Source organism: Mugil cephalus, chromosome 18 (genome assembly GCF_022458985.1).
Source record: "Mugil cephalus isolate CIBA_MC_2020 chromosome 18, CIBA_Mcephalus_1.1, whole genome shotgun sequence".
Classification (NCBI taxonomy): domain Eukaryota; kingdom Metazoa; phylum Chordata; class Actinopteri; order Mugiliformes; family Mugilidae; genus Mugil; species Mugil cephalus.
In genome coordinates this window covers 8,957,004-8,969,044 of record NC_061787.1, presented here as the reverse complement: position 1 = coordinate 8,969,044, position 12,041 = coordinate 8,957,004, and the positions used below count along the sequence as shown (strand labels likewise).

Here is a 12,041-nt window from a genome sequence, read left to right as displayed (position 1 = left end):
CAGTCCTCAAATACACTTCGTGGGTCGTGGGACACCCTGAGTGGCATACTGCCCCCTGGTGCAAGAACGCAGCTCGAGATCATGACTTAAAGATCAATTACACAGTTTTACTTCTGGTATTTAAAATTAAAATTATTTACATTTCGTTGCATTTAATTTATCAGTAACATTTTTCAATATAATTTTATATACAGAAGTGCTTCAGTTGGTGCTCAGTTGAAACATAATAAAGCCACCGCTGAGTGAGAGGGTGTTAATGTGTCTTACAGCTTTCTTTAGACTTGATCGGACATTTACACAAAAAACCTCTTCAAACAATATGAGGAGAAAGACTTAAATATGCAGTTTACACTAATACTCTTTATATAAGAGTGTTAATCCAGCGGTCTCATAAGAGAGATATTTCTGCTGCATATTTTAAGATACTGGACATTTTGTGACAGGTTTTGGTTATTATTTTCTGACAGTTTGTGACCATATAAATATATTTTTTGATTGCTAAAAGCATGAATCTTTTGTTGCCGCCCTTATTTAGGAAATGTCGCTTTTGAGTCAAGCTTGGCTGTTTAGATTTTTCCTTCTCAAATCGATGATGACGTAGCGGCGGCAAAAAACGCAGTGCGTTTAGCGGCAACTGGAAAGTCTGTTTACATTGCACACCGCTGCTCTTGTGTTGTCTTTTTAGCGGGTTAGCATTAACATTAGCATTAGCATCAGTTTGGAGACCCCTGTCCTGGGAACACAGGAGCTAATGAATGCAGCCAAATGACCAGTGCTGTTCAAAGAAAACCTGTTTGTCAACTATCTAAGAGAGACGTAAATAAGACAATTTATTTGGTTTAAATGAATTTGTCCTTTATTAGATTAACACACTAAAAACATTATCTTCAAACACACTTCACCCTTGCCACCCTAGAAAAAAAAGGTCACTCCAAGCTAAGTTTAATACTTGAGGCGACTGCGTATTTAAATATGACGTTTTTAAAGATAGTTTAACAATGTTTCTTAACTTCTTATCAGTATCAAATTAATTTTGCCAATAAACACGTTAACTGTCCACCCGGTGCGCTACTAATTTTGTGCGCTACTAAAATTCTTAACTTGCCAGCACCAGTGCTAACGTGAGCGCACAGCCCTGAAATGAGAAGCATAATCAGGAGTTAGATTTTTCTGTGCAAATATAAGTCAGCTTTTGCTAATCTACCGATTTCCTGCATCCTCTTGTTAGAAACATGGCAGCTGCTCTTAAGGAGAAAGGACATGGATGAGTGGTTTGACTAATGGATTTGCTAACATCCTCCATCAGACGTATTCTCTTGTATTGATCGATGGCGTTACACATATACACACACACACGCACACAACATACTGTATGGAGCATATACATGCATTCATACATAGAAATCTCTGAATATTTTAAGCATGTGATGACAGCCCCTTTTATGAGATTTACATTATCTGAATGGATTGTCCTTCAGTTACATTCCCCTGGATAAAAGCTCCTCCGCAGACACAAAGCGTGCGTGCAGCCATGGCGTTCTGCTTTATCGTGTACTGTGATGGGATTATTTAGATCGAAGCTGTAGAAGAAAAAGCTCCCGTGGGGCTGCAGTACATAATTACAGTTCCTGCTGTCTCTAGGCTCGTCGTGTTACTGTAGGTCCTCTGTAGCCACCAGCTGCTAAGACGCAGACGGAATAGGTGCGTCCCTGCTGACTCTTTAATGGCAGGATGAACTTCACTTCCCTTCACTTCACTTCACTGGCACGGCCGCGCTGTTACTCCCCGACTTAACCTTCAAGATTTACTCCCACTTCTACTTCCATTTTCTTAATGTGCTCCTTCTTTACTTGATCAGAAAATGGTTCTGGCTTGTTTTAAAATAGAAAAATAACATCTTAAGCCCATTTCGGTCCTTACTATATTTTTTTATGCCTACTCTATAAATTGAATGTCCTTGGCCAGCTCCTAGGATTAATCTGTAAATCAATAGCTCATGCATAAACATATAAATATACTGTATATACACACACTGCACGTGCAGTCAATTAGTTTGAGCTTCAAGCTTCAAGTGTAGAGGAGCTAAAACCTAAAATATATCAAGGTGCTAAACTGCACTCGAATGACAAGTATTTTGTCACAGTTTTACTTATTTACTTTTATAAAATCCCAGCGTCTGAGTTTTTGTGGACATGCACTTTAAGAATCGAGACTCTGCTTCAGAAGTCGCCAACGCTGTTATTTTCGTCGAGGCAGAAACAAGCGCTTGATCGTTCTTCTGAATTTCTCCAAAGTCACGACAGGCCCCAGAGATGACAAATCGTTGCACAGGCATTCAGTGTTTTTAAAAGGATTACCTTCAGCGTAATGATCTGCATTAGATCATAGCGAGACCCCCACTACATCTAGTCCCTGATTAATGCTCCCTCTTTGCCGAACTCGTGCTGTTCACTGCTAACACTAACCAGGACAAATGCAAAGAGACAGTGAAGGAGAAGAGAGAGCTGTGAGCAAAGTCCTACACATCACACTCCAGCTGAAGAGGAGAAGTGGTGAAAATGACAGTTTCATCCCTTTCAACTCAAAGACAATCCAGAAAGTCCCTCGTCTCCCAGATATCCAACACAACAGAAAGCCCTTACATTTAATAGGCCAATTATAGTGACAGCGACGATGGCAATAAATCATTACTTGTTGTTTTCTCTTCCCTCTTGAGGGGTTTCCCTTATAAGTGATGCAGAGGAACTTCTAGTGGCTGAATAGCTCCCAAGGCTGAGATTATAGGTTCACTTTAGTCGATGCAAACTACTCTTCATATAAAGATTGAAAACAAGGAGATTTTGAAAAAATTTCAAACATTCAACATAAATAAACAAAAGATGTGAAATAAATTTTCGGTGAAAGCCGATGCATATTTACCGCTGTGACTTCTGGAACAGCTTCATTTTCATTCATAAATACGACATCAATTTCTAAAACGGGCAATTTTCACCTTCTGAATGCGAGCGATGCTGTAACATCCCAGCAGCAATTCATCTGTGATTGCCCATAACAGCAAACTCTCGTGGTGAAAGTCATCAAAACTGCTCAGAAAGCTCATTCTTAGCAGAGTAATACCTTTTCTCAATTCATAAAATAATTTGATGTGACAAGTGGGGCTCCGCAGCTAAGTTCTTCTCACACAGACAATCGTTTATAAGCGCTGCGATAAAATTCCTATATATGAAAACAGAGCTTAAAGGAAACAGGAGCATAGCTATTTACTACGGAGGACTACAGTGCCAGCACTCTCCCTGCTGAAGGGACATTAAAAGGCCATTATTAAGGTTTCACAAGTCATTAGGACTATGTGCCAGCTACACCCTGGCCTTCACCTGGGTATCCAGTCTTTCTGAGGAAATTTGCTGCCATTTCCTCACAGCTACAAACAAGCTTTTTACTATAATTGTTGTTTGGCAGAGACAATGCCTTGTTGGGCATCTTGGTCCAGTCCAGCTATTAATGTGCATCATTATGATCTGATCCGGAGCGGCCGCCTTAAAATATGAACACACTTAAGGAGACGCTGAGGACACATTTCAGATCCCTTCACTCAGATCACATTTAAAGTGGTCTGAGCCACACTGTCTTAGCAGAATGAACATATGCCATAAAAACAACCTGCATCATATCACTTATATACCAAACTATTTGCACTTACTGCTTATTGCACTTCTGGATTCTGGACTTCTAGATGCCAAGCTGCATTTATTTGCTCTGTACATGCGTAACGACAATAAAGTTGTCGTTTTCTGTTCGTGACCACCGACAGCCTTTTAAAATATCCTGTCCTTGCTGTTAATAAACTAAATAATAACGATCTAAGCAAGAATTAACAAACTAAATTAGTGGATATGAATCAGCTCTGTGCAAACAGCCCAGCGGTGACATGGTGACATGACTTAACATGTGTGTTTTCAGTGAGTTTGGCTCCATCCAGATCTTACATCAACAACCCTGACGAGCATAAAGTAAAGGTGTGAACAACCCCAGAGGACACGTGAGAGATCTGTTTTCTGACAACATTTGTAGGTAAGCCCGTGAACGCAACACGTCCCGAGTCACAGTAAAGACCTCCTACACTCAACAGTGGTGCTCTTGTGTCAGCGGAGATTTGCATCCTTGTTTTACAGCTCGTTATGTTCCACAATTTGTATCATGTCCCCACATAGCGACACTGATTTACGAACAGTGCTGATTGTGGTTCTGAAACAAACCTGGTTGCACTGAAGCTACCAAAGGTCACCACTGGTTGGGTTAGGATGACACATCCAGGGTAACACTGGATTTTATAGGCTTTTATTATCACCATTGTTCACAACAGACTCAAACTTGTCATAATTATTATGCACGAAAACAGCAACAACTATTAGCACACACGCTCTTTACTTTTATGCTTTCTGAACATCTCCAACCAATTTTGAACTGAAGTCGTGCATGTACTGACCAACAGACGGATGCTGCCTCCCTCGCCAAGCCCAAAGACGCCAAGAAAAGAGCAAAACAAACTGTTTACCTGGAGGAGGCGTAGGAGTGTTGTCCGGTAAGCTATCTGACGTAACGAGCAGACACCCCGGAGAGAAGGTGATATCGTCCAAGCAGATGTCGCCTTTTGAACTCCGGCCCACCTTGCCCTCGAACATGACCTGGAAGTCTCTGGAGCCGCTCAGCGGGATTTCCTTCATCTGCCAGTAGTTGCCCTGATCTCCCGTCAGGTTCAGGAGGAGATGGAGATGTCCCTCGCTTTTACTGAACACAGCGAGCGTCCCCACGCCGTCTCCAGACATGTGATAGTAGAAATTCATCTGGGAAAAAGAAGGGGAACGAAGCACACCTCTCATTTGCTTATCAGTTGCAAACACAATTACAAAGGTATAATTAACATTTATATGATTATTTCTAAGTAATGTGTTCTGGGTCTGCTGAGAAATGTTCTTGCTTGTTACGCTGATACCACTCATTTTAACAAGTTTCCTATTTCCACAACGGAATAGGTAAAGAAACAAATGGCGAACGAAGGTAATGAAGTTTTAGTCCACTCAGTCAGTTACGAGATCAGTGAGCTTTTCCCACGAGTCTCTTCTTCTCTTTATTAAGGTATGGAGAGAAAAAGTCTTTCTCCATCATGCAGCGCTGAGGCAGTGATACGTTTTATCGCTTCCATTCCAAACCGAGGCACGTTCATGAGCAACGGCAGCACAGCAGCCTTCTCCCCCTCTCCCTCCCTCCTCCCTCCCTCTTCAGGCATCCGTTCAGTTTAATTAGGGCCTTTGTGCTGACTACATGATTGATTGACAGGTCAGCGGTGGGATAAGACTGACATGACACGCGGAGCAAACAGTCAATCAAAAAGTCATTCCTGGGCGAGCGTCGGTCTGACAGCTGGGTGGATGGACAAACTCGCACACTGCCAAGTACACAAGCGCACACTCGCGCCCTAATTGCTCGTTTAGCTACGTCACATTTTTTTTTAGCTGTAAATGAAAGTACAACAAATTTAACACGTCCTTTCTTTCTTGAAGCTCAAAGGCTATTGGAACAGTTTGACTGATTAACCGGTGTGCACGTCCCTTTCTGAGAGGTAGATCACTCTTATGGCAGCAAACACAGACATGTTGCAATATCCTTAGATTTAACAGCCCCGTGCATAAAATTTTATCTTTACACTTGTGTATGGATTAAGCAAACACTGAATTAATTAGCTGGCAGATTTTATCGACTTCAGGCGGAGCCAGGCTAGCTGTTTCCACCTCCATCTGTTCTTTATGTTGAGATAAGTTAAAATAAGCTAAGCTAACTGTCCTGGTTTCACCTCCCATCTCTCAGCAAGATGTATCCTAACATTATGAATGGTCAAAATCACTAGTCAAGTGAATAACAGATTGTCTGTTTATTATGGCAGCTGTCTTTAATTATTTAGCTCCATCTCTTTTCCTTTTAATACTATTTTAATAATGTTATTTCCTTTTAACAATACTTTCCTACTTTCCTTTTAACAATTGTCCGCTTTAGCCGGGGGTTGGCATGGCAACTGGTGGTCACCATTAAGCCACGTCCTCTTTCTATAGCGTCAAATAACTAACTAAAACCAAAAAACTGACACTTGAACATGCATCAGCATTATATTAACTACCTACAATTACTGAATCCATTCATGAAAAAAAAAAAATATTTGACATGTATTTTAGTGTTTTAGTTCACCCAAACACTAAAATAAAGGATGTGGAGCTTATGACCTATACTGCAGCCTCCTGCCACCAGGGGGCGCTCTACTTGATTTGGCTTCACTTTTGAGGAGCAGTTTATGCATTTAGCTCCATCTCTTTTCCTTTTAATACTATTTTAATAATGTTATTTGGTAATACTTGCTTATTCTAATATTTTAAATAGTCCGGTACTGTTAACTGTGGACTATTTATTTAGGTTGAACATATTCTTTGGTCAAACAGTTGCTCCCTAAAGCGTAGGTCTTCAACAGGGGACCACGACTCCTAGGGGATCCGCAAAATGTTTATAAAAAAAAAATATTTATAAATAGCACTAGGCCGAGTTTAATATAGAACACATATAGTAGGTAGGGGGTCCCTACTTAATCTCTGTCTTGACCTGACCTTGCATTGTGAGCTCCTGCTGCTCAGTAGGGGTCCTGTTACACGGGCGGTGTCGCCAAATGCCTGAGGGAAAGAGCTCTCCAGGTACAGGTAGTGACCAGAGGGATCTCTCAGGGTGTGGTCAGTGGACGGCCCCGTTCCAAGTGTCGGAGTGCTGCCGGCTTTGATCAGCCAATCGAAATCATCCTCTCGGCACTGTCGCCAGGAACAGAGGTCAAACTCAAAACTGCAGCGTCCGCTATAACCCTCTGAAAGACAGCAATAAAGAAAGAAATCAATCCACGCTTCACAGTTATCTGGGAATGAATCTCGCGCCAGGAGTCGGCGGTCAGACATTAGGAGAGGCCTCACTGCAGATGTAAGGGTTCTCGTCCGAGTTGTCCCCGCAGTGGTTGATGAAGTCACACAGGTTGTCCAGGGGGATGCAGTAGCCGTTCGCACAGGCGTACTGCTCAGGTGTGCACGGCTGGTCTGAGGGAAGAGGAGGGGCGCAATCCAGGAAACTGACGTCGTCTATCACCACGTCACCCATGTAGCTGATCCCCCGTTTGGCTCTGAACACCACCTGAGAAAGGACAACAAACCTGGAGTCATCCTTCTGTCCTGACTGTCTAATGAACATAAACAAACTATAGAGCTGATCCAAAAATGACTCAAGTGTTGATGAAGAGTTCAGAGGAAGAGAGGAAAAGGGCATTTGCAGTCTCTCACATAGGTTTGATGTGAAAAGGGCCATCGTCGCTGGTCTGACAAAGGTTAATGTGCATCAATGCGAATGTGCAAAGGCCGTGGCACCTGGTCAGATGTAAGACTTTTACTGCAATTACGAGAGCTGACACTGGGTTTCTGCGTGTTTATGTGTGTGGTAACGATGACCCGGGATATTGATGCCCCGACCACACTTCCTCCCTCCAGATTCACACACGTTTGTGTTTCATTAAATACTGCTCTCTGCTCTACCTCCACCAGACACAAGGAAATGTTGGATTATACACTGTACTTTTCTTTTAACAACTGTCCACTTTAGGGGGCGGTTGGCATGGCAACTGGTGGTCACCTTTATGCCACGTCCTCTTTCTATAGCGTCAAATAACTAACTAAAACCAAAAAATTGACACTTGAACTTGCATCAGCATTATATTAAGTATATCTACAATTACTGAATCCATTCATGAAAAATAAATATTTGACATGTATTTTAGTGCTTTAGTTCACCCAACCGCTAAAATAAAGGGTGTGGAGCTTATGACCTATACTGCAGCCTCCAGCCACCAGGGGGCGCTCTACTTGATATAGCTTCATTTTTGAGGAGCAGTTTATACTGTCTATGGTGTACGCCAAGAGCCGATCATTCAGTGAATATGATATGGGGATAACAATGGAGTAAGAGATCATAACAGTGGCTCTTTACTCTGACATATAAAACCCATTTTGAACCCCAGTTCAATTTGTTTGCTTTAAGCATTAAAGCAGATCTGTCTGTTTACTCAGCCTTTCCAGTTTTTTTTTTTGTGCATAAAGATTTATTTAAAGCCAATAAAAGCCGATCAGATACGGTAAATCTCTTCCAATGTGACTGTGTTTTTAGTAAGAAATCTCTGTACTGTTGCTCCATTTCTGGTAGACACTAGGAAGGAAGAGTCAATAAGAAGGCACATTGTCCAAAAGATGCTTTAGCTGCACTGAATGAAGATTGAGGATTTTATTTATAAACTACAGTAAGTAACTTAATTCCAGTAAGGGGGAGATCTCTTAAGAGCCAGCCAGTGAACAGTGATTTTGGTTTGTGCAGGTGTTTGAGAGGAAAAAAATTATAATAATTCTTAAGATAACGCAAACATTTTAGAGGGAAGCATTTCATTTATAAGACCAGGTCCATATAAAGGTCTATGTAAAGACATATATAGTGTATGTAATTTAGTGATTCACTGAATAAATGTCCATACTAGAAGGCAGTGCAGTACACTCAACGGAAGAACACAACAGACATTTGATGCTGTATTTTTAGTTCCACATCTCTTCCATTTACTTCCACATCTACATCGTTGGCCTTCTCTCAGCCAATTAACTCCCAGTCCTCATGCATTTAATCTGGTTATATAAGGTACTTGAAAAAGTACACACCTGGAAATTATTCAGCAACCCCAAAAACACTTCGCCTCGTCTCCACTTGTTGCCTTGGTTACCAATCTGAGCCCAAACCTCGTGAGTGACGTTGTCGTACTTCAGTAGCACCTGCATACAATATAGAAAGCAACAGATGTCAGCGTGGCTCCGGCTCAGTTCTGGAGAACACAGCTCTGTTCTGTTCTTCTGCTCTTCTTACCTGCAGCGATCCCACGGTGAATCCGCCCATGTGGTACCAGAAGATCAGGGTGCACTGTGGCCCGGTGGAGGAGATGACAGGCGTTTGGAGGTCGGTGAATTGACCGTAGCCGCCATTTGAACTGTCCGCACACATGTACCAACCCTCAGCACTGTTACTATCAGAGGAATGAGGAAACACAGGACAGAGAAATCAGAGGTTCAGGAATAATTGTAGCAATATTTTCATATCATCTCGCCTTATTGGAGGCTGTTTATTTAATCATGCTCTGGTCTATGGATAGGAGCTTATTCAAAGTTGGGCTGCATTTTCAAACCTCTTGACCACATTTGTTTTCATGTCTTACAATTGTACAAATACATACATTATTTACATTTTCATTATTTTCATGCAAGCACTGCCACTTTAACATGGAGGATTGTCCCCCACCAGCGTTGACTTGTATTATTTTAGCTTAATTGGTGTGTTTCGGTTGTGGCATGTCTCCTGATCTTGTACAACAAACATATTCTCCCCACTTCAATCCCACTCAGGTCAAGTGCTGTGCTGAAACTCCAGAGGATGTAACACCAAGTCCTATCTAATAAATTGAACTTTGACACTTTATAGAACAAAACACTGGTTAAAATAGAAAACAAACAGCAGGACAGTCAAAGCTAAATATATGATATATGATTATTGATATTCATTCATCTCTGTTCTCCAACCTAAAGCCCAGCATGCCAATAACTAAGCCACACGAGCAGCCGGAGTAAGATAAGTAGGGCTGTAATCGCCTTCACTGGTCTCATCTGCGTCGTCAGCCGGAGCTTATATCTGCTCCAACCCTTACTGCTTCACTTTATTAAATTCCCATAAGAGGTGCGGCTCTGCTTGGCTTAAATAAGACACTGCTACCCATCTTCATTTCACTCGTTCCTTATCGATTGACTCAACTGCTGTAGGAGTGAGGGAAAGGGTTTCGGGCAGATCTGGAAGGTGGTGGTGAAAGAAGATATGTGTCTGCAATTGTGGCTGAGGGAAGAAATGACATAACCGTAGTGGTCAAAGTGCGCTGTCATTGTCTGTTATGGCTGTGCCCGTCACTAAAACATAGATAAGGGCAGTTAGGTGATTGTGCATCTGGGCCAAACGCACATTAGAGGGTATCCACGTGACGTCACAGCAAGCTGAAGTCTCCATGGTTACGGCCACCGTGTCAAGAAGTGGCAGTTAAGCATGGACATTAGCTTAATCATAGGCTTTAATAGCGTCTAAATTGTAAAATTAATTTCATAAAAAGGTGAAGAGATGTTGTGCGATTGTACCAACCGATCTGAAAAGCAGCCAGAGATATATTTTTTACAGCTTAAGTCATACCTTAAGTAGCTTCTTAAGTTTCGTTCTGGAGGGCTGTCCGATACGTTTGTCTATGTTGTTGCTTTGCTGTAGTTACAACTGACAGTAACTATTTCACTTCCAACAATAAATAACAATAAAACAATAAACGGAATATTTGCGATCACTCCTCGTTATCCCCTTCACGTCCGGTCGGCCGCTACATGGCTAACGTTACTTTTCAGTAAAGCTATTAGCGTTAGCATCTTTTATTTAGCTACATTTATCATAAATGAACTAAAACTAACTTAAACTAATTGAAATTGAGGTAAATCCACTCTTCCAAATCCATACTAGTTCGTATAGATCATCGTCAAGTCCAGTTGTCTTTAATTTGATTTGATAATCCACATTTTCCCCGGTTTTGTTGTATTTACTGCCACAGTTCACCTTTTTTTTTTTTTTTTTTGCCACTCAGGGGGCGTGGCCTCAAGCGGCAGTGACGTCAATGCAACCCTCCTTAACAGCAGCAATGCACTTAAAAAGGGGATTTTTTTTTTAAAAGTTGCTTTCTTCAAATGGACTTCGCAATCATGTGGTTAAGAAAGAGAAAGTTGTGTACACAAAATGTTTGGCAGTGTTAATATTAATAAATTGTAACAGCACCTCTGCTGGGCAACTTTTGGCATCTATGATGCCAAAAGTGTGTGAAATAGGAAAGAAAGGAAAAAAAATCAACATTTCTATCTGACATCTTATAAAATCATAAGGAAAATGGTACAATTACAATATATTCACTTCTGAAAATGTCAGCAGCACATAGGGACCAATTAATTTGTCCTCTTTCTGAGATTATTCTAATCCTCTGAGGCAGTGAAGATATTTAAAGAACACATTGTTCATTATGTGATAATGGTAAATTAAAATTTGAGCAGATTGTTTAAGTTACTTTTGCTGAATCTGCATAAATTATAAACTGGATTGATTGTGACGATGACGTGATGCTTACAGGGTGTGGTCGTTGACGGGACGATGGTACTGCTCTCCGAGATGAATGGTTTCCCCTTGATCAGGCGCCCAACAAAATGAATGGGCTGAGATCACAGAGGGGTTGAGAGTCATCCAGCCACAAGTGTCCCCTTCTTCAAAATCGCACCTTTCCTTCACTGTGGGCAAATAAAAGGAGAATGTGACAAAACTGCAAAGAACTGAGAAACACCTCAGAGACTGATGATGATCTATGAATGCTGTACCGCAGTTGTCTTCATCTGATCCATCAGAGCAATCGTGTCTGAAGTCGCACACTTGACCCAAGGGAACACACTCCTTATGTGCCCCACACGCAAACTCTCCTTCTGGGCAGATGTGAGGCTGAATTGTGGGTGCTGCGGTGGTCACTACAGGTGTGGTGGTGTTTGCTGTTGGGAGCTCTCCTAGAACAATGTGCAGCAGAAGAAGAAAAAAAAACACTAATTCACGAAGGAAACAGCATTGCCTTAAAGAGTTTCACGTTGTGATCATTTACCTTCATATGGGTCACAGTCCAAGAAAGAAAGGTCATCGATGGCAATGTCTCCATTAAGATCGTCTCCAACTGTACCTTCAACTAAAATCTGATGGGGAAAAATAAACACACAAATTCAGGGTAATGTGAAGTGAAGTAATGTTTCAGTCACGCATTTAAAAGTGAGGTCAATACTAATATATCACTACGTCACAAAGTTTATTTCTCTAAATTTGTTGAATCT

General features: G+C 41.5%; 1 protein-coding gene across 3 annotated transcripts in view; it reads right to left on the bottom strand.

Annotated features, from left to right (window-relative positions):
- Positions 1-12,041, bottom strand: part of malrd1 (MAM and LDL receptor class A domain containing 1) — a 52,675-nt gene that overhangs the window by 26,078 nt on the left and 14,556 nt on the right. For 2 of the 3 annotated variants that reach the window (XM_047568835.1, XM_047568833.1), the window contains exons 11-18: positions 11,819-11,906; positions 11,547-11,726; positions 11,303-11,459; positions 8,977-9,133; positions 8,775-8,885; positions 7,002-7,215; positions 6,651-6,898; positions 4,556-4,844 (exon numbers count right to left, since the gene is read on the bottom strand). In XM_047568835.1, the coding sequence (XP_047424791.1) occupies positions 4,556-4,844; positions 6,651-6,898; positions 7,002-7,215; positions 8,775-8,885; positions 8,977-9,133; positions 11,303-11,459; positions 11,547-11,726; positions 11,819-11,906 (1,444 nt within the window). The remainder of the gene's footprint in view (positions 1-4,555; positions 4,845-6,650; positions 6,899-7,001; positions 7,216-8,774; positions 8,886-8,976; positions 9,134-11,302; positions 11,460-11,546; positions 11,727-11,818; positions 11,907-12,041) is intronic. The other variant, XM_047568834.1, reaches the window with a different exon arrangement.